Genomic DNA, 24160 nt, shown 5'->3' on the forward strand with positions numbered 1-24160 from the left:
TATATTCTTGAGCTAGAATTGTTAAATGCAAAACGTTAAAGAAAATAAAGCCACTTCATTTGGGGACCGTAAACATGAAAATCCTGGAAGAATCAATGCAAGGGAGTAACACATTTGCAAACATGAAAACTTCTAAATCAAATACGTCACATTTTGAAATGTCCCTGGAACTTCAGGGAATGCTAGTTCATCAAGTTATTAATGGTTGACAGTATAAAATAGGCTACCTCTTTTAAAGGAACATCTATAATTTAGGAACCGCATTTTCACCACAGAAGCCAGTTACATATTCATTGTCAGTACTCAAAGTAATTGCTGAAAGAGAAGTGACAGAAGTTCTACAGATATTTAATAAAAGCATGGACATTTGGAGGAGTAGCAAAGCCACAGACTATGAAAGATGAAATATTACTACAACAAACAAATCTTTACAGCTGATAGAAAACAACTAATATTTTTATATAAAAAGGTATGCCAACAACCACAGCAAATGGTAAAAACCCCCAACCCTCTATGCCATGAATAATCAGATGTATGAGGGATTCCTATGGTAATGTTCCAGCGTGCCATTTTCCTTTAAAAAAATAAGTAGTACTGTTCAACAACAGTAAAAGCACCCAAAACCACATCCATGTCCTTCCATATGATCTTTTGATTGCCAATTCAGTGCCCTACACAAGATAATCAAGGTAGACATTTGATTTGAATTGGGTGATTTTCAATGGTTTAGTACACATCAAGTCTTGTGTACTGCATCAAAGTTTGTGTCAAAATCCAGTCCAGGTTTACTTGACAAGGTTAAACTTCCCAGCTATATTTTAAACCAGCACAAATCAATGCTGCTACCAATTGTGGTAACCAATTCCTCTCCTTTTGCCCAGTTCAATAACTGTGCCATTGTAATATTTTCCTCCAAAACAAGGAGTTATGACCATTCACAAGATACAGGGTACTACTACTGCTCAACTTAGTGCCTTTTTTTCTGAAAAAAAAAAATCAGCTTACACATTGACTAAGAACTACTTAAAATCTTCTAAACATGTGAAAACCACTTGTATTTCTGCTGGACAAAGTGACACATACCTTTGAAAACCAGCTGCAGGTCTGCACTCAGAAAAGAAGCAAACAAGGATTAAAATTACAGTTACTGAGAAATAATAAGAGAGATTGAAACATCAAAGAATTTCCTAGAAAAAACAACAATCCTCTGATACCTTTAATAGTTTATAGGAAGCCAAATACAGAATTACTTTTATATGTTAAACAATTAACAAGGGCTGTATTCCCAAACCACATATACAAATGATACTTCTGTGATTTTTAGAATCCATCTGTTTATATGGTATAAACACATGAAAATAAAGCAAAGCTACAAACTGTTTTTTCTGACGAACTGTATCCTTACCCAGCCCTTTCATCATAATGAAGGCACTGCATTGTTAATTAATTTTAGTAATGATACAGCCAATGACATAATTCTTTTGCCTTGGTGGTTTTTTTTTTTCCTTAGTGAAGTGTTTCCACATCCAGGAGCAGCATAAATCACTTGAAAAACTATGTCAAATGTTGGCTCACAACCATTGCTTAAAAAACACTGCTTGCTGTTCTAGGTTTGCCCTGTAGTAACGTACAAAGACCACAGGCTTTTATACCAAAATCCACAGGAGCAATAAAACACATGGGTTTGTAGGGTAAACTTGCACTGTCAAAGTATTTTCCTTCAGTAATTCCCCCTTTTCCCCTCTATAGCAACAGTGAAACTTCATACAAGGGTCCCATCTCTCTATCCTGGGGTCACACGTTTATCTGACAGCTACTCATTCTTGAAGGACTGTAAGTCCATGACAGATTCACTTGAAAAGCAGTGAGACTACCAAAAAAGCTTGCACAAGGGCCAAAGGTAAGTTACGCAGTAAAAAAGGAAACCTTTTCCAAAATGGCATCTAACACAACATTTGGGATGGTCTGTTCAGCACGTTCAAAGACAGAAAGATTTCACATCCAAACCAAGATTCTGGATTCTTTCTCTCACCAGTACAAGGTTTTCTCCTCTTATTTTTTTTCAGAAAAAAATTGTTAAACTTGACGTAATACTTCAATTATATTTGGAGAAGGCCTCTAAAGGATACATCTTGTGAGTCAGCACATGAGAATGAAAACACCTAAGCTTGTATTCACTGTTACTGCTACTTGTTGAGGAACAAGCAGTACAGTCAATGCTGTCCACTGCACACATTTACCTATAAATAAAAGGCTTTCTCCTGGCAGAAAATAACATTGTTTTACAGTTTCCCAGCCAGCAGGATATATACAACTCTTCACTTTTCTCTGGTGGCGCAACAGCCACTCATTCTTGAAGGTTAAACTGCTAATTGAGACCACCACAGCTTCTGCTCTTTGTCTTCTCTAATCTTCTCTTACCTCTGTTCCAGAGAACCAGTACTGGGCTAAAACCGATCCAGCTCCCCCACACGTCACTACACTTCTTCCATACTCTTAGGGTTAAACCATAAGTTCCTAATCTGATCTGTCATTCACTGGTTGAAAACATTAATAGGGAACAGATTTAAGACAAGCATAGGGAACAGATTTATAGCAAAGTGTTCTCTAAAGTTACTTCATCATAAACTGTGTTTTGATTCTTGTAGTAGCTATACATTAACTTAACTCCTATTTTCTCCCCCTAACACTTATTAGCTAAGTGCATTAACAGATCAACTCACTTTAGACTTAGACTAAAGCAGTGTAAGAAACTACCACATCAAACTTGTGTTACCAGTTTCTCAGCTTTTTCACCATCATAGCTCCCACAATGCTCCCAGGCTGCTCCTTGCATCTCATGTGATTTCTATAAAACCAGTACAAGGAATTGATAGTGCCTCCTGCTCGCTTCTGCCTTCAAGTCACAGCTCCACCCTCCCTTCGACTGCATCAGCACAGATTTGGTTTAAAACTAACAGAATTGACCTTGTTAAAAGCCTTTCTTTTCACAGAATAAACCTACTTTCCGTCTCATTTCCGTCCCTACCACTTAATAAACGACTGTTCTATTCTCTGCTTATAGATTGTACAAAAAGAAATTCAAAATTTATTTAAACTATGAGAACTATGTCACGTTAATCTCTAAAATTTTATTTTACAGAGTGGTCTCAGAAAATATTCATCTGACATTACTAGAAAGTTACTAATGACATAAGCTAGAGTAATTTAAAAAATCCCTCTTGGCCCTTGATCCCAAAGACAGTCACAGCCATAAGCAATATAGTTTTTCCTAAATCCATGATGCTTATGTTTTTGAAAAGTCTTTCTCTTCAAGATAGGATTTGTTAAATTACTGTTGTAAGCCAGTAATGTTGAAAAATCTGTTAAGAATTCTGAGACACTGTCTTCTCCATTTTCTCATTAATGTTGTAATGAACTTAACTGGAACCTGAATGCCGTTCTGAAGTTGGTTTCTACTCAAAGCAGCCCCACAAATGTATTCCATGCATACAACATGGTTAACAAACAATGATTTTAAGATACCAAACCACTTTTTGTCCTGCTAGTACCATAACTCTCACCAGGCACCTCCCAAATTGCATTATTTTAATTGTATCTGAATCAAAACATTGTTGAAATTGAAGAGTAATCTCCATGAGCTCTGCTGGGTCCTTATTTGGTTATATTTTGAGATATTTACTTCAATATCCAAAATTATTCTCAAAATAAGAATATTTTGGTTCAAAGCAGACCATGAATGAGCTAGTAGCATCTTGTTTGTATCTTCCATATCTTTCTGGATGCAAAACACTGATTTCTCTTTGTTTTGAGGTGTTTTAAAAGTAAGAACTGTAACTGAATGCCTATCTTCACTAACAAATAAATTAGCATTTAGTTAAATATTGGCATTCTTGTAGAATACTGCATACAACTTACATATTCACTTGCTAATTATTCTTAAATACATAATTTGGCCGATATCTTTAATAAATACACCCCAACTTTAAGGGATTCTGAGTATGTCTAATGATGTTTTAGCTAATCGTATTTCACTCACATTTAAAAAATCAAGTGGAGGACATTTCCATTTCTTCAGGCAGTAGAGCTGAATCAGTTAAGATCTATGGGGTTTTCCTTTTGTAGGGAAAAGAAGGGGGAGTTGAGCAGTATGTCAGGATAGTGGTCATGGGTTATTGTATCAACATCCTCAAATAGAAATCTACACAAAGATTTTGCCTGAATTGATACACCAAGAAATTGCTATATACTCATATGATTCAATTTCATGTTGCTTCAGGTTAAAACAAGCCACACTTTCATGTGTTTGAATACAATTCCCATGGCTGTAGTTTTTGCAGTACATTTATGCATAGCCTAAATCAGTCCCGTGCATAAAGACGTATGGAAAATAAGGGTGTTGTAGATACATAATAAAACACCTTCTTCCTTTTTTTTTCCTTCTTAGAGCACACCGTTTTTCACCTTCCAATACAGCATTAAGAAAAGAAATCCATACTGCCATTCATTGTCCAAAAAAATTACCTTTTTAATACAGCTAAAAGAAAGACGAAACACAACTGAAAATGGATTCTGATGAATTATTACACAGAAAAATCTTCTGTAGACAACTGCAGTAATGCATGGGAAAATGTGTGTGCACAGAAGGTTATTAAAGGACCAGGAAAATTATCTTTCAAATGACTAGTATAGAAGCCATTGATTTCTTCTTCAGTTTCAATCTGCTGTTAAGTTTCAAAAGAAATGTTCCACTTAAGTGGGAAGGAACAACATGACATTTATTTCCAACATTTCTGAATTTGTTTTGCTTTTTTTAAACACTTCTCTACACAAGTCCAAACTCGGCATGAGGTCTAAATCTGGTCAGCACAGGCATGCAATCTCAGTCAGGCTTCAGCTGGCCCTACGCAAACTCTCGAAGTCATAGTGCAAGGAGAACCTTTTCTCTGCTAACATATTCAAACACCATTATTCTTAACAAATGAAATCATGCAACTGAGTGGACATGTCACTTGCCAGGACCAGTAGAATGAAAGTGGTGGCTGTGCTCTTATTTTGAACTGGTGGTGACAACCAAGCAGACAAGGCAAAGAAAAGATACCGAACACTTTTGATCACCCATCCTTATTTCCTGGTATTATTCACTGAGGATATTAATTTATAACGATAAATAAATACAACTAGAACACAGATTAAGCCCTCAAAGATTTCTGAGCCTAAACTCAATAAAACAAAACAGATAAACATCAAGTGGGTTTCCATTGTGAATCTATACATTTATAGACTAAGTCTTTATTTAACAGACGTGCTTCTTGTGTATACATCTACCATCACCAAAGGCAGAAAGACCCTTACTATACAATTCATTAGCTCCTTAATTTAATGATTTTAATGAATTTATTATTTTCTCATAAGCTTCACAATCTGCAGCATATCTGGATTCTCTGGTCTTTCATGTTTAAAATTTTCTGTTATCTGCCTTTGACAATCCTTCCGATGGTGATGCTGTTATGTAATCTGTGCCTTTGAAATCTTTTAATTAGGCAAGGGATGCATTATACACAGTTCAAGGTGGAACATTTCATAAGCGAACAGCAGTACAGATTTCCCAATTATGCCCTGTATTACACCAATTCCATTGTCTACTGAATTATGATGTTATTCTGGTCTAGAAGCACCCAGGTGATTTCTGGACCTTCTAATCTGAAAGGCTGGTTGTGTCTCCAAAGATCAGCAGAAACACCTGATCCAGAGACAACTTGTTTTAAAACAAAAGAAACTACATCTACATCGCCTATCTTAAGGTCTCAGAGTTCTCCTTCTGGACTTGAATTCTGTGATTTTTCTGTTCATCACATTAGATGTATTTTGGAAAGGACTGGCAGAATTTGAGAACTAAAGAAAAGTAGTAAGAGGACAGAATCCTATGACTACTGGGAAAAAACAAAACCCAACCAGTCTAGTGGCTACACAAGCATTTTCAGACAGGGAATACCCCCTCTCTCTGTTACCAACCCCACTGAATATTTCCTCTGTGGTGCTGAACACATTTTTTACACAACCTCAACTCAAGGTCTGGGAGATGAAGACAGCAGCACTTCCTATTTTGTTTTTTATTATTTTTGCCTGGTGGGAAACAATGCACTGAAATCAGTAATGGGTACACAGCTGCATGTAGGGATGAGAAGTTGTATGAGTCACAATTGCAGTTAAGTAATGAACAAAACATAAGAATAAACTGAAAAATAACTTTCCTTCCCTAAAGGTCCACTTAAGAGGGTGACTAGAGATACATCCAGTTGGCAGCTGGTCACAGGTGGTGGGAGCTTTCATTCCAGTGACTTCTATGAGAACTGTAAGTAAACCTTTCTTAATAAGACACAGTAAAGTTGTAAAGTCTTTTTTCTTGTAGATGACACACAATATATGCTTTGAGTCAAGTCTGCACACTCATTGTGTTGTCAAGCATTTCCATTCTTAAACAGTCTAACACACTACTCTCTGTCAAAACGGTAGAACAGAACCGCAGAAGGAAGAATTTCTGGTCTGGTCTCCTGCCTTAATAACTCTCCTAAATGAATTCTTATCCCTTCCTATGCTGTATTAATAACTGACTTTCCTTACACTCCATGGGAGGGATCCACACATTTTCTATTACATTAAGATGAGAATAAAAATCAGCAACATAAACTCAAAGACTAATCTAGAGCATTTCAGGAAAAAAAAAACCCACAGCCAAAAGCTACCTTGAAATTACATATGTATGAAATTAGTAATTTTCTATTAATGGTGTACAAAATCTTATCCCACAAAAGATGTAAATCTGTGATTAAAGACATCCTGATTGTATGTCTCAAATTTACTCCAACACTTGAATTTGAAAAAACACAGATAAAGAATGAGTGCCAGAAAGAATTAAAAGGAAAAAGAAAAGCTTATTTAGTTTTCTTTGAGGCTGAAGAACTCTGAAAATTTTTCCTTGAACTCTCATTAAAACATGACTCAGTTTTCAACTGCAATGACCCTTCCATCTTCCACTCGCAAATGCTTTCCCAGCACTGAAAGAATCACTTACTTTCTGCTTCACCCACCCTGCAAGATTTTTCTGCAGAGTGTTGATTGGTAGGGGACCATAACCTTACCGCTCTTATAGCGTTTACAAAGATCTACCGCAACACTTTGATTGCTCATGTTTGTCATTGTCAATGAAGAATATACAACCTGTCATAGGAAAGTTAGCCTTTGTCCAGAGTAGTTTTGCAATCATTTATATTCTATATGAAAATGACTGCTGTTGTTACTGTTTTGCTGTATTTTTTTGACATATAAAACTTCTACAGCAATTCTCTCTGCTCATTCTGATAAACGCTCCCTCTTTTCCTCAGCTAAGATTTCAATACCATTGACAGAATGGCATTTAAGGAAGAAAAATAAACCTTTCTTCAGCGTCAATGAAAAGGCTACTTGCAATTAGATGCTACAGGAGGCAGACCATTGTCCCCATCACTGCAGCTCCTCTGCAAAACTTACTCCCTGATGTTTGTGTTTAAGAAACAAAAGCAAGAAACAGAGATGGTACAGATGGGCTACAGCTAAAAAGCTGACCTATATGTCACCCCACCCCTTCTTACCCAGATCCATGCTTTTTGAGGCTTTCAGATTAATTGATTCAGACTGCTTGGCTGGTGTCAAAGATCTGAAGTTGATGTGCTGATCTGTTAAATGCACTGCTGAATTTATGATAGGGCTGCAGGAAAAAAAAAGCAAGTAAAATATTTAGGCACCAGTTCAAAACACAAGTGAACTAATTAAAGCATGCATGAATACATGTGTTTCTTTCCTCCACTGCTTACAGTCACGCATTTTAAAATCAGTTATTGATCTTCAACTTTGTTTTCTGAGTCTTAGCACCTCCAGTCACTTGTTTTTCATCATGGATGCAAATATAACTGCAAATGGTAACTGCTTTTAGGAAATTCCTACTTTATTTAGCGGAAGAAAATCTTTCCAGGTCCCTTCCAACTCCTAATATTCCATGATTCTGTGAAAAGAGGAACATACCAATATCTGCTCCCCTACCCCCAATTTTGCTACCACTATTTAACCACTGCATTTCCAAGTAACATGCTGTAGAAAGTTGGAAAATACTGCCAACCTGCCTGGCTGAATCAGCCTGTCTGTATGAAATTATTTTACAGCCTTGCACCACTTCTGCAGAGGCTAGAGGTCTTCCAGACCATGCTGTAACACACTGAAGCATTCCAAGGTATTGTGGTTTGGGTTTTGGTTTTGTTTTTCAATTATCTTACTTCAAAGTCAGGCAAATATCTAAGCATTTCAAAATGCTACCTGAGTGAATCTCAAACCTGTGAGGAAACAAAACACCTCCCTGCAATGGGTGTGCAATCTGCATGTCTCTTCAATTAGAAACACAAATTACTTGTTAAAAAAAAACCCACTGTGAAACCAAAAAGCAGCTAAAAAATGAAAAACATCACTTTCCAAACTGTTCAATGCAAAGGTTTGCTTTTACAGTGTCAAACACTTTCCCAAGTTTTTTTTTCTTTTTAATTGAAACACAATTTCAGTGAAATCAGTGTGACTTGACACAGCAATTCAATTTCCACAGAACACAAGTTCAAAATGGAAAACCAATACACCACTGGAAAAACGTCAGTGGGAAAAAGGGCTTGTAAATTCACCATAATTTTTAATACATCTTTATAATTTAAGATAATGCTTTTGCTCCCATCGTGTTGAAAAATTGGGAACAGATTCTAGCAAACTGCAGCTGAAAACATAACGCCGAGTTCCACTTGTCTAAGCAGTCTTTTGTTTGTTTACCAAGTCAAACCTATCTGCCTGAGAGATCCAAAATCATGAAATTACTCTAGTGAAATTAATCTATCTTAACAAAAAAAAAAAAAAGAGTTAAAGGAATCTTCACTGTATCAAGAATTGCAGATACCCATAACAAAATATATCTTGTTTGATACTACAGTCATTTCAAAGGCAGTGTTTTCATTACATCCCTGCACACAAGGACAGAAGCATGACTAAGTTTTTAGCTGAAAAGAATACTTTACTGCGATCGAACAGTTGCATGACTATCCAAATTGAATATATATAAAATAAGTAAAGCGATCAACATTTAATGTTCACTGAATATATTGAAGTGTGATCGGTTGAAATGACACCTTGACGTGAATCCTGTGCTACTTGAGACAGATAAAGTATATGCCATTGTGAACTCACTGTTTACACTTTTTTCTGCACTTCCAAACTTCCATATTTACTAAGGAAATGAAAGCTCATAGCTGCTATCAAGCACACCAGCCCTCACAAAAGGTATTCTTAAGGTACCTGAAAAATCTGCCCAATGCATTTGCAACTAGTAAAGTGTCCATTATTTTTTTTTCTCCTATACATTTCTACTGCCATCAGTACTGCAATTAGGGCTGTAACTATTAAAAATAGCCAAAATCCAACCTATGATTATAGTCCTCATTCAGCAAATCCTCAGTGGGATGTGGTGGGAGAGGTGGAGGGGTTTCATTTTCACCACTGCCAGGATCAGACACTGGAAACTCTGAAATAAAATTTAAGAAGGGGTTAAGTAATCCGCAGAAACAAATACATTACATCAGTTCACTGATCAATGACTGGACTGGAAGGCCTCAAGCAATGCTGAAGCAAGTCACAAATTATTCAAATCCCTAAACTAACTAAACTAGAATTAAAATCACACCAAGCAGAAAATATACCCCTTGGGATTTCCTGAAGAGCTGATTTTCAGATTTGCATATGCATAATTAAAGATAAATATAGGGAAACTTTGTGCTTACAGTGAAATTGAGTGCAAGGCACAAATTGCTTTACTCCATTTGAATGGATTTTCACTTCTATGTAGCTACATCCTGACTGATTGTAGGTTCGTGCTTTCATTCCCTTCAATGGGGAGCATTTACCACCTTTCATGGACAGAAGAGAACCACATTCTCTAGGAGTTCAGAAGACGAAAAAATTCTGTTATCGCATAGCAAGAGAGTAAAGAGACATTTCTGAATGTCAGTCTTCATTTTTCTACCATTACAGTAATCCCTTCTTCACCCATAAGAAAAGGCTTTCAGCACACACTTTGGACCAAGAAAAACACGAACTACTCAATTAAACCACTGAGTGGTTTGCTAAGCAACAACACTTACATACCTGCAGTATTTAATATGACTGCTGTGCCTGTTGAAGGACTGTTCATTACTGTCCTGCAAATTCACTTCTCAATCTAAAGGTCTAATCTTATTTAAAAGTTCTTACATTTTTCAATGTAAAACATGTCCTCCATCCCTCCAGAACTTGACAAGAAACATGGGCACTTAGTAATCCTTGGGTTTCAGTGGAGGTAAGCGATGCAATACTGACATACTACACTTTGATGTGACTTTTCTGCTGCACTGAACGTTGTTAGTCTCCTTGCACAATCTTGCATGGCAGTACTAACCTAACTTGAGAGAAAAAAGGTTTGCTGGGGTGGGGGAGGATCAAGGCAGACACCTAATAAATATAATCTATGGCTAAGAGCACTGAGATATTTCCCTAAAAGAAAAGGAGAAAAAAAAACACAACAGAAAAAACCCCACCAAACCCACACTACATTAGCTCAAGGATCCTATAAAACTCCTATCGGTTGGATAGCCTCCTGATCAGAAAGAAACGAAGGATTTCAAACTCTGTATCTCAGGAAAAGTGAGAACGTCATCAGAATAAAGTGAAGATGAGCAGATGAGGAGAAAAGTTCAGATGAGACCTTAAAAATATCAACTGCTAGTCTGACACAGAAAATAGGTATGCTACTTAATATACATGTACACTGGCATTATGATCACATTCTTTCAGGTTGCAATTTAAGGACACGGAACAGAGATGGGGATAAAGGACAAGTTCTTATAGTAAAAAGAATTATAGAGCAAAGATAAACTTGTGCTGCTCAATATAACTATCTGAAAGATGAATCAAAAAATGAAAAAAATTTACTCATGTAAAAACTCTCAGAATCACCAAAAATAAGCAGACCACAAAGCTCTGCAAAAGGACTCCAGGATACTAAGTAGGATCAGAACCTCTGATATAGGAAGTCCCTAAGACACTGACTGCCCAAAGTAGGAAACAAATGCCTGATGGAACAATTAAAAAACCCCAAACCAAACAAACATTAAAAAAAAAAACCCAAACAAAACCACACCACACCCTACACTGTGCCTTACCCTCTCTGAGCACCCTCCAACCGGCATAGCCTAAGAGACTGAGCATATCACGTTGTTACATTAACTCTGATTCACAGCAATTGATACACCATTTCACAAAGGCTGTTTGGTGACGAGGCAGTACACCAGTGGTACACACAGAAGAACACTAGGCTTCCTGAGCAAATCAGAAATGATCAGAGGCCTACAGCTCCCAGAAAAATGGGAGCAGGAGCAAAAGAGTCAGAAAATTTAACCTAAGAGGCAGTCACTGGCTCCATATCCAAGCCCTCAGGAAATGAACTCAACAGGTCCAGAGAGATGAGAGGAACAGCTAAGCCACTAAACAAAATACACTGAATTTTCAGATGCTAAACACTTTAGGACAGAAAATAATTGTCTCTGTCTATAAGATACATGCAATGTTTACAAGCAAAATTTAAACATTAAAGCATCACTTCTGAATTTTCTTTCTTGACATTACCACATGTCTGAAAAGAAATGCTCATACAACTGTGAAGATTCAGCAGCCCATGGTAGTATGGAGTTTATGATTATTCTACTATTTAACCAGAGAGATGACAGCATTTCCCCTATAACTGTTTATAATGTAGGCTTATAAGAAATATATAAGATCCTCTAATGAAACACATTCCAGTAATCTTTCAACACCAGAAATGTAAAGCTGCTGGCACTGACGTATCAAATTCTCAAAGAGGTTGTTCTAAAAAACACTGAATCTGTGCAACAGCTTGGCAGCAAAAGAAGTGAGGACCTGAAGGCAGAAAGTATTATTCATGCAAAAATAGAACAAACAATGGCATTTCAATATTGGATCAGTGTCCCTCCCCCTTTAGTTACATATCCACAGGCAAGACAAAATGTAATGTTTTGGCTATAACCACTTTTCCCCAGACATTAGTTTTTCTTGCTCATGTATAATAAAGACTCTTAAAGCAGACAGTTATATTAGCAGACCAAGCTTCAGTGTATTTTTGCTGAGCTTTTATAAGAATTTTATTGGTAGGAGCAGTGAATGATAGTTGAAATAACTTTTTAGAAAACATTAATTGAGAAAGTCAAATTTCATTAAGTGTAATACAGCTCCTGTCATTAAATTCTTATATTAGAGCCTGTATAACATTAAAAATCTCAGAATTCTACCTTTTATTACTCTTTGTAAAAATGTACCAACCCTCTTTCCACATACAAGAATCAGATAGTACGCTGTAAGAAAGGACAAGGAACTGTTCCTGCCTGTCACAAAAAGCTCACCATGTCTGTGATTCACATCCTCAAACAGACACACATCCTAAAGACCACAGCTGAGTTAAACAAGGGCTGTGCACAGGCATAGTGTTGTGTGTTTACAAATCTGTGAAAGACTGAGGACAGCATTTTAAAAGAAACAATGCAAAAATAAATAATTTGAACCAGTGACTGGAAATAAGCATCAGGCTCATATGGAATGCAGAATGAGTATTAGCTTAATAACAACACTATGACTTCAAAGTTAGAGAAAGATTTCTACAGCATGCAGGACTACTGTAAGCCCAAAGTGTCTTTTACCAAGAAAAGGTCAGATCAGAGCCCTACTGCAGACATACTGATGCTGAAAAGCGCCTCTGCAGTTCTCCAATGTGATCTCTTAAATTTTATTCATCAAATGTCAAATCTTCATCGAAATTGCAATACAGTGATCCTTCTACTAAGTGCTAGATGTCTTTATCATCTAGTAACCACTGACTTCAATTCCAAGCTGCTCCCAGGCCACAGCTGGGAACTCATAGCCATGCCAGACCCTCCCTGACAATAGCCCTCAGTAGCACTCCAGAGGATTCTTTCCACAGGCAACACACACGATCAGTTGTTTTGCTATAATGCCTTCATATCATCATTCTTTAATTAAAAAGATTTCTAGTCAAAGAGATTTTGTGACTGAGTTGCAAGCTAGCCATCCTGCTTTGTGGATCAGAGTTGGTAAATCCTTATCTGAAAGTACAGCCCTTCCACATATTTTGTTTTGAACTTTAAGAGACAAGTTGCCTGTTACCATTCACCTGTATCAATAGCTCCAGAGCAGTTGCTTGTGTATTTAAGGAAGGGTTTAAAGGTTATTTGCTGCTTTCTGATCCTTTGGCAATGGCTAACTCTACTGGGGAGGCTAGGTCCAAAGATGACCCTTTTCTCCTGTAACTACAGAATCAGTATAAACTCCATAGAATAGAAATACAAGGTAGATCTAAATGAAAAGATCTGATCTCTGACTATTTCAATGCTTGAGTATCAATTTGGCTGGAGTCACATTTTCAAAGTACATCAACACAAATGACTCATCCCTAAACTATATGGGAATTTCTCTTGAGCTTTACAGATATGGACTCTGGTTTTGGTTAAAAGTACCCCACAGAGTCACCACACCAGCCTATGAAACTACTTTCTGCAGGCCACCCAGATTCTTCAGTTGTCTAGGGAGGTGGGAAAAATCACACATAATTCAACTACAAAGAATATCTTTTTTTCCTGGTGGAATGCATTTTAGTATGTGCTTGGCTTGAAGGATAAGAACACACTTAAAAGGATAGGGGTCAAGACCATCTTGAATACTTAAACTTTTCAAATAACTATAATCTTGCTGAGTCAAGTGCAAATTAGTATGTCATCAGAAGTGAAAAAGACAGAAAAATAACTGGTCTTAAAAGCTCTTATTTACATGCTTTCATATGTTCATACATGTAGGTTTTCTGTGTACAATGTACTCATCTACGTAATTTTTAATGAGTTCATTAATAGAATTCCAATTTGTAAAATAAGGGAACGTTTCTAAGCCTTAAACAAATTTTACCTTTCAAGTCTGAAATAAGCAAGCATACTTTAGGCATGTCATGCTTCTCTATAAATTCATGTAGTTTATAACAACCTGGGTCATAATCTAAGAATTTGATACAAAAATCACCGCCCTCATTAAAGATATATAGAAAATAAACATTTTGACAACATATATTTTGCACTCATCATTTGTTTTTTATCCAACCTTACGTGTTGGGGCAGCGAGCTAGAAACTGTTACTTCAACTGGAATTTGTGCCAGGAATCTAATTCACAACTTCTGAGTCAGCTCTCCCACCCTCGCTGGATCTTCAAGCCTCGAAGTAACATAGTGTGCACCTACTCTAATTAACTGCTTTTCTAGTGGCTGTAGATTTAAAGAAAAAAAAAACCCACAAAGCATTTCCTTTTAGCACAAAGATAGATATGTGGAGACTACCTTTTTTCCTTTCCTGAGGGCTGCACGTTACAAACTGCTGGAGACCAGTATCGTTGCGTCGGGAAACAGCTGTGAAGTTGTGATTCCCGTCAAAGGCAGATTTCTGAAAGACTCCCTGGTCTGAGCGCTCCTAAGGGAAAAAGAGCACCACACATTATAACAGAAAATGAAACGTTCAACAATGCAGAAGCAGCAGCCATCACTACAGCCAGCCTCAAATACAGCATGACGTTCACTGTATGTTGCTTCTTTCAGATGAGAAACGTGAAAGACATCTTCAAAACGACTATTTGGTTTTGCTGACCATTAAGACAGACACTACCTAAGCAGTAACAATCATTAAGAATGATGCATAAAAACAAAGAATTTTTTTTTTTTTTTATGACCCACAACTGGCTTCATTCAAATTCTCCATCTGGGAGGGCAGCTTGTGACATTGTCAACACAAGAACACGGGCAATGCCAATGGTATTTTTCTGCCAGCCAGCTGGTTCCCTTCTCTCAGAGACTGAGTGCATATGTTCCGATGATCACACACTAGCGCAGCTTTGCAAGTAAGGAGTTACACCCAAACTCCCAAACGCAGGTCTTCTGGCTAGCAGCTAAACAAACTCCTGTCACACCTCTAGTCAGCTTTTCTTTCGAGACATCTCTCCCCCTGCCATACATGCCACGTCGCCTAATTTATTCTCCTGAGCAGTTGCTCGAAAGAAAAAAGGGAGGGGGAAAAAAATTATCACAGTTTCTAAAACTGGGACAGACCCAGAAAGACGTTTCTGTACTTGTTATTCAGGGAAAACAGAAAACCCACAGAGGGGAATATTATGGCTAGTTTTCAAAATAACCTTTACAGTTTCTGTGATTCTGTATCTGTTTTTTGAAGAGGCCTCCAACTGGCTTCTATTTTTGAAGTACATATTCATTATGCCAGCCAACGTTACACTAAATATATCATTCCTTAAGTTTCATGGTCACGTCTACAGCAGAAATGCTTGTAGCTAACCCATACAAATGGCTTGCAAAATGATGAGAGAGGTTTAATGCGTTGGCAAGTGGTTGCCTACAAACCAACACGTAAGAAAGGACAGCATGTTACATCACTTTGCAACTTGCCTTTCAAGCTTAATAATAATAGTAGTAATAATAATAAATGGTAATAAAATAATAAAAAAAATACAGGATAATAACAAGAAAAAAACCCCAACGTCCGAAAATGCACCTCAGAACACAAATCAATACTCAGATGCTCAAGGTGACAACCTGGCCCCAAAGTCTCAGTGGACAGGCAACACATGCAACATGCTCTACTCTTTCTCAGTTGAGCATGAGCCACTTGAAAAGGTTATTTTGAACCTCCAGACAGAACCACACACACCCCACACAGCCACTGACATTTATGATTATTCTCATTAGTGGAAATTCTTTATTTTACAGAACATTCTTTATATCACAAGGTCCACATTTACTACTTTCTCACAGATACTGGTAACTAAATTAAACCTTGCAACATCCTAACTATGATTACACTGGGGTCTTGTATCCAGTGGGATAGGGAGCCTTAAATAAACTGCAACAACAAATCTGCTTTTCCAGCTCTTTGATAAATGACACAATCAATATCCCAACAACTGATCAGTAACCAGCCTAATCAGAGCATTCAGCTTTTAAAACATAGCTGTCATGGAAGACTTCCATTAAGTGTCCTGACCAATAAAAACAATAATGCATTTCTAAACATATTCTTCTACCAAGCTGAGATGCTATACTCAGGAAGCTGTTTTGGGGAAGGGAAAGAATGGGCAACAGCCTATTTCTGCTGTGGTCTCCAGACTCAAATGGAATTACAATTGAACCTAAAGACTACCCTATAAAAATTAATTCCTGTCTAAAATGAATTTGATTCAATCAAGACCTCATTATGCATTCTTCATAGGGCATGAGTCAAGATTACTTACCTCTTTCATGTATCTGGATAATACACAAAACTATACACTTAACTATTAAAAAAGCAACCTCATACTTCTATTAGGTCAAGCTGCTGTTTGACTGGAAGTGGTCTGGTTTTTAAATTTTGGCTTTGTTAAATGAAGAAAACTTGGCAGAAGTGAACATTATTTGAAGGTGAGCTATCTTATGTCACAACTGTAAATTCCTTCCTTACAACATAATGCCATGCTGTATTGAAAAGGAAAGCAAAAACGGGTTTTGCTCTAACATACTCCAGAACTGTTAATGAGTATTTTCCACATTTTCTTTGCATGATTGATGTCAATGAGGTTTTTGCAAAGTGTCCTCCCAGCAAAGTTAGAGCATCATGTTCAGAGTGTAATACACTTGTATGTCTATTTCTCAATCAATGTTGATAGTAAACAAAATAGAAAATTACAAAGGAAAATATTAAGAGTTAATTATACTAAAGATCCATGCATTCTCTTCCCCCTCTGATATTTTATGCAATTAAAACCATGAACATAATTGTTCTTAGCATTTTAAAATGCTCCAGCAATGCTTATTAAATAAGAAGCTTGAAATCATCTCATGGAATTCTATAATGAGATTGACTACAACCTTCCATATCACAAACCTCCTTGTATGTATTTTTATTTTAAGGAACTGTGGAAATGTTGAAAAACTATTAAAATGTTTACTCAAGGCTCAAAATTAAAAAGAGTATTAAGGACAGCCAGGATACAAACATACACATTAACCATGTAAAGATGAAGAAAGAGTGTACATATGTGCATGCACACATACATAAGAGGGAGCAAGAGAGATCATAAAACTGATCCTTTTCAAAATAAGACACAGTTGGCAAACATCAATTTATAAGGTCTAGAAAACACAGTCAATAAAATTTCTTTCTTCTCTTACTTTTTTACCTTTCTCATGCTTTTCTCAGTTTTGTATTAATCTCCTCAGAAACCTATCCTGAAAAGGTGTCCTTCATCTGAACAGGGTAAATATTAATTTCTTGAAGGTCAAAAAAAGGAAGAAGAAAAAAAGGTGGAGGTACAGGACCAGGACAACACACACACAGGTGAAGTGAATTTAAATACTAGTGAAAATGAAAAAAAAAAGTTGAAGCAAAATCCAAGCCACACTAAGACATTAAGGCCCCTGATCATGATGATGAATGAAATCATCAGAATTCAAATTGTCTGTATCCCAGTGATTACCTTCAGGAGACAGCAGATAGTGAAAACTACATCAGCACAATTCTACATTAACCCTTTCTGTGACCGCATTTTCTATGGTCTTAATCTTTTTCAAATTAGAGCCAACTTTTAGCTTGGTCTCAACAGGAAGTGTGATACCAGGAGAATATCAACCAGATATGTGTGAATCCTAACTCCAGGAAGTAAAGAATTCACTCTGTCAGGCACAGGTCTCTGGGACCAAGCCTTTAGGTGTCACCTCTTGTATGCAAAAACACTAGGACTGGAAAGACATTCATCTAATAAATGCATTTACTGCTTCACCTCTGTCTGCACCTCTAGCCTCCGGAGAACTACCAGCTGGATCCTCCCACGAAGGTTCCCCTCCATGGACATGGAGCGCCTCAGTGTTTCCATAGCCTCGTGATTAGACTTGCCCAGAAGTGACTCCCCATTTACTGCAACAAGCTGATCATTGACTCGCAACCGACCGTCCTACAAACAAAAATAAAAACAATTTCTTACTTTTAAAATAAATTTTAGGCAGAGATGCTACGTAAGGAAAGAAAGATGCAGACAATTGACACTGCTTTCTAAAGTTTAAGACACAGGGTCCTTAAAAAGAAAAATGTTGGTGTGCATTAATTGACCAGTTTTCTTCCTCCACTGTGGGAAGAGTAGGGCAATTATAAATGACGGGTACATGCACATGCTGTTTTTCTTGCATGTGCAATTTAATCTGTATTATCGTAAGAAAACAGGAAAAGGAACTTTTGGTTAGTTACAAGGACAGCTGTTAGCATATGCAATGCAACCACAAAGGAGTCCTGCAACAGACTTTCTGTGCACTGTTTTCTGCTATTGGAGTCTGGTAAGAAACAGCTCCCAAAATTTTGTCTCGCTGTCATCTATTTTGTCACAATTACCACGCCAACATATAGGCCAGTGTTCTTCGTTCGGAATGGTCATTAAGATTTAAGCATCCTTATTTTAATTTATGTCATCCGTGCATTTTAACATCCAAACCTGTTGCCAAAAACCAAAACCAGGGTTAAGCCCTATCAAGTAGCCTGTACTTTGAAAAAAGTCTTTCCATTTCATTGCCGAGGTTAACTGACATTTGCAGGTGTGGACACTGTTATTTTGTGATTTCAGAGTCCCTATTGCAGTTCTCATTATTATCTGTGACATAATTCTGTTCATAAAAGCATGTGCCATGGACTTTTCTCTTTTTAACAAGAAAATAAGGTCTATTTAATTAAGCAACAAGAGTTTCTTTTAAAGCTTGTCAAGTTCACAATTATCAGGTTGGCATCAGACCACAAAGAAGGAAGAGAAAGAGAGAAACGAAGTCATCCAGTATAGAAGGGCAATGAAGAAAGAATAGCAGGGGAAGAACTTGCATAAGAAATACATTGCTTGGTTAAAATGAATCCAATTCATTCATAGGCTCATTGCATACTCTTCATAAGGCACTCGTCCGAGCTGTTTACATCTTTCATGCATCTGAGTAATCCAAAATATATATACTTTTCCATTTTTATTTTTCCTATCAGTAAGTTGTTCAATTAACTATTCAGCTATTGCTGCCAAGTCGAAGTCATTTGTGTTCAACTGAGTTACAGTAGCTGGGACAAACCCAGCTTTCCCAAGTGTTATTTTTGTTGGAACTGGGTATCATCATTACCACAGCAGAGTACGAATAGTCACAGAGCTGCAGAACAACGGCATACACCACAATAAAAAGTAAACTGGGAGGGACAAGCAGGACAGAATTGGGATGAGTCAGCGAATGAAAATGAAGAGGTTTTTCTGGAGATGATATGGGAATGGATGATAAAAAACAGCAATGCCATTTGGCAAAGATACCGAGACCTCTCCCACTCCTCTGCTGAATATTTCATGCCAACATAAACTTACATATAGCCAAAGTCAGTAAGTTAAGCCCACCCTTTCTCTACACACAAGATGATGCCATCACACATGCTGAAGTTGAGGGAGAGAAGCAGTAACATTTTTGAACAGAGAGTTTTATTATTTGCACGTGTTTTAACTCCTTTGTGTTCTGTCAAAATTTGATGAAATGAATGGAGCCATTCATGGCAACAGGAGTTTCAGGAAAAAAAGACTTTCCCTTTTGTGTGTTTCTGTAAGACTTGACAGAAATTTTACAGGTCCTCGTATTCTCCTAATATGGCCCCACAGGTTCCTGGGATTACTCTTTTTCCTCTCCGTTGATAAAGACCCATGTATAAATAACTGTTAAAGCTTCCTACTGAAGTACATACAAATACACTGTCAAATGCATCTTACCACGACTACATTTGTTGATTATGCAACTATCCTGAATACAATGTATATTTATAACTTAATCACTGCAGCCTCAGGATGCTTTGAATGGGACTGATTTTTAATTTGCTTTGCAATACTTTTGTACTTGGAACTTTTGATGCAACTGCTTTCTTTCCACTCTATTACATGGTCCATTTAAACACAAAATTTAACTTCATTTCAACACTTCAACTATGATCAAAGAAAAAAGGTGTGCATGCTTTATAAATGTTGATTGACTACACTTGAAAAGTCAGAAGTACAAGGTAGTCTGGAAGACAGCTGAACTCTGCTTTCATACATGCTCAGGTAGAAGTTATTTCACAGAAAAACCTTTTGCTATTTGAAAAAAAAATCCCACTACCCAAGCAGTTTCCAAACACAGATTTTCACATCACGGGTGTTATGGCCTGGTTTAGAAGCCTGAACTGCAAGACAATCTGCTTGGCTCAAAACAAGCTAAATGTTGTTTTAACACTTTTTTTTCTTTCATCTCTGAAAGGTAGGTTTCTTTGTGGCTTCCGAGTAGAAAAACAACATTTGGCATTTCATAGAATCACAGAATTGTAGGGGTTGGAAGGGACCTTGAGAGATCATCGGGTCCAACCCCCCTGCCAAAGCAGCTCCCTAGCTCATATTGTGCAGATAGGCGTCCAGATGGGTCTTGAGTATCTCCAGAGAAGGAGACTCCACCACCTCCCTGGGCAGCCTGTCCCAGGGCTCCCTCACCCTCACTGTGAAAAAGTTCTTCCGCATGTTGGTGCGGAACTTCCTGTGCTCCAACTTGCAGCCATTGCCCCTTGTCCTATCCCCACAGACCACTGAAAAGGGGCTGGCCAATTCCTCCTGCATCCCCTGCTTCAGATAATTATAGACTTTAATTAGGTCTCCCCTTAGTCTTCTCTTCTCAAGGCTGAACAGTCCCAACTTACTCAGCCTTTCCTCATAGGGGAGATGTTCCAGGCCCTTAATCATCTTTGTAACCCTTCTCTGGACTCTCTCCAGGAGATCCCAGTCCTTTTTATACCATGGAGCCCAGAACTGGACACAATACTGCAGGTGGGGCCTGACCAGGGCAGAGTAGAGGGGGAGGATCACCTCCTTTGACCTGCTGGCTATACTCCTCTGGATGCACCCCAGGATCCCATTGGCTCTCTTAGCCACCGAGGCACACTGCTGGCTCATGGTCAACCTGTCATCAACCAGGACCCCCAGGTCCTTCTCCACTGAGCTCTCCTCCTGCAGGTCATCCCCCAGCCTGTACTGATACAAACAGTTGTTCCTTCCCAGGTGAAGACATTACACTTGCTTTTGTTGAACTTCATTCAGTTTCTTACTGCTCAGCATGTCCAGGTCTCTCTGGATGGCAGCGCAGTGTCCTACGTGTCAGCCACTCCTCCCAGCTTTGTATCATCGGCGTACTTGCTGAGGGTGGATGCTATTCCCTCATCAAGGTCGTCAATGAAGATATTAAACAGGACTGGACCCAACACTGAGCCCTGGGGAACACTGCTAGTAACAGGCCTCCAGTCAGATTCTGCTCCACGAATCACAACCCTCTGGGCTCGGTCCGACAGCCAATTCTCAACCCACCTCACTGTCCACTCATCTATCCCTTGTTCCCTCAGCTTTGCTATCAGGATGTCATGGGAGACAGTATCAAAGGACTTGCTGAAGTCAAGGTAGATGACATCCACTGCTCTCCCTCCATCTACCCAGCCTGTCATGAGATCGTAGAAGGCTATGAGATTGGTCGAGCACAATTTCCCCTTGGTGAATCCATGCTGACTACTCCTCATGACCTTCTTCTCTTCCAATTGCTTGGAGATGGTATCCAGAACAAGCTGTTCCATTATGTTTCCAGGGACAGAGGTGAGGCTGACTGGCCTATAGTTACTAGGTTCCTCCTTCTTGCCCTTTTTAAAGACTGGAGTGACATTGGCTATCCTCCAGGCTTCAGGCACTCCTCCTGTTCTCCAAGACTGTTGAAGATGATAGAGAGCGGCTCAGCAATCACCTCCACCAGCTCCTTCAGCACACGTGGATGTAACCCATCTGGGCCCATGGATTTGTGTGCATTAATCCCTTTGAGCTGCTCCTGGACCTCCCCTACCTCAACCAGAGGGAAATTCTTCATTTCCCAAACAGTCCTACTTTCATCCAGTGTCTGTGGGTCCCGGGGGGCCTTTGAAGTGAAGACCGAAGCAAAGGCAGCATTCCGTATCTCCACCTTCTCAGCATCCCCCGTTACCAGGACACCCTCCTCATTCAGCAAGGGACCTACATTATCCCTGGTCATCCTCTTACTATTCACTTATCTAAAAAACCCCTTTTTATTATCCTTTATGTCCCTTGCCAGCTTCATTTCCAAGAGGGCTTTAGCCTTCCTAGTTGCATCCCTACAGGCCCTGACCACATTCCTGTATTCTCCCCAGGTGCTCAGACCCTTTTTCCACAATTCATAGATCTTCTGCTTCTCTTTGAGTTTACCCAATAGCTCCGTGTTCATCCACGCAGGTCTTCTGCCTCTCTTCCCCAATTTCTTGCTCAAAGGGATGCATCGTTCCTGTGCTTGGAAGAAGCACTGTTTGAATAATAGCCAGCTCTCACAAGCTCCCATTCCTTCAAACAGTGTAGCCCACGGGATAGCCCCTATTAAGTTGCGGAGGAGATCAAAGTTAGCTTTTCCAAAATTCAGGGTAGCTATCCTACTTTTTGGCTTGCTTCTTCCACCCAGGATCTTGAACTCTACCATTTCATGGTCGCTTTGTCCTAAGCTGCCCCCGACCTTCACTTCCCTAACGAGCCCGTCCTTGTTAGTGAAAACAAGGTCCAGCACCTGCCCTCCCCTTGTAGGCTCCTGCACCATCTGTAGCAGGAAATTGTCTTCAACACACCGCAGAAATTGGACTGCATACGACTGGCCGTGTTGCTTGCCCAGCAAATATCTGGATAGTTGAAGTCCCCCATAAGGATCAGTGCCCGGCATCTTGAGGCTACTTCTAACTGCTTATAGAAAGCGCTATCAACCTGCTCCTCTTGATCAGGGGGCCTATAGCACAATCCCACAACAATGTCACCCATATCAGTTTGCCCCTTGATCTTAACCCACAAGCACTCGACAGATGGTTCATCCTTCCTCAGGTGGAGCTCAATACATTCTAGGTGCTCTCTCACATAAAGACCAACTCCCCCACCTCGCCTCCCTAGCCTGTCTTTCCTAAAAAGCACATAGCCATCCATGACAGCGTGCCAGTTGTCCAGGTTGTCCCACCAAGTCTCTGTGATTGCAATGAGATCCTGGCCCTGCGACCGCACAAAGATCTCTAATTCTTCTTGTTTGTTCCCCATGCTATGTGCATTTGTGTAAAGGCATTTTAGTGGGGCAGCAGATGTTGGTATCCTCAACAGCCCACAGTGAGATTTCTGACAGGGGACACAAGCAGTGGCTCCACCGAGGAGTACTCAGGGCTATCCACAGAATTTTCCCTACTCTCACGTGGAAAAACGTCCCCAAGTCCACCACTGTGCTGTTGGTATTTACCTTTTTCCACCATCAACTCCCATTGTGACTCCTGAAGTCTAACCCCAGCAGCCTTCTTAATATCCCCTTCGCCCTTCCTAACTAGTTGTGTGCAAAACATTTCAGCAAAACAGTTTTCAAATGCCATCTCTGAAACAACAAGTGAGCTATTCTAATAAAGGGTAAAGTTATTGTATCCTTGCTTTTTTTATATATACTTTTATGGAGATTCACAGCAAGGGGTAAAACCTACTACCACACAGCTACCATATTCAGATGGCCATTCACAAGACTTTTTACAGTAGAGCAGGGAGATATAATGCTATGTTCTTCATGGACTTATGTTTTTAATCAAAGCACATGTAGTTATTTCCCTGAACACATCAGTGACATTTGTCTCGGGAGGAGTTCCTTGATGGCATTTAGTGGAATCATCCAATTTCCCCATCCACTGCACACAACAAGCAATGTTTACTGCAACAGCACTCAGAAGCCCCACGGAGGTTCAAGCTACACCGTGTTTGATTTGAACAAATGCACACGGAGAAAATACTTCGTTATTTCTAATAATGGCTCTGCTACATTTCAGCTGCAGTAGGCAGCGAGTACCTGATCATCAGGAATACATCACAAGTGAAAAACCA

At 38.8% G+C, this 24160-nt stretch overlaps 1 protein-coding gene across 1 annotated transcript in view; it reads right to left on the reverse strand.

Annotated features, from left to right (window-relative positions):
• Positions 1-24160, reverse strand: part of PARD3B (par-3 family cell polarity regulator beta) — a gene marked incomplete at its 5' end in the record, with an annotated part of 406028 nt that overhangs the window by 171624 nt on the left and 210244 nt on the right. Inside the window, 4 exons of the mRNA XM_084264986.1 lie at positions 7632-7747; positions 9490-9589; positions 14508-14637; positions 17987-18157. Of these exons, the coding sequence (XP_084121112.1) occupies positions 7632-7747; positions 9490-9589; positions 14508-14637; positions 17987-18157 (517 nt within the window). The remainder of the gene's footprint in view (positions 1-7631; positions 7748-9489; positions 9590-14507; positions 14638-17986; positions 18158-24160) is intronic.

The sequence above is a fragment of the Gallinula chloropus genome (genome assembly GCF_964237585.1).
Source record: "Gallinula chloropus genome assembly, chromosome: 5".
Taxonomy (NCBI): Eukaryota; Metazoa; Chordata; class Aves; order Gruiformes; family Rallidae; genus Gallinula; species Gallinula chloropus.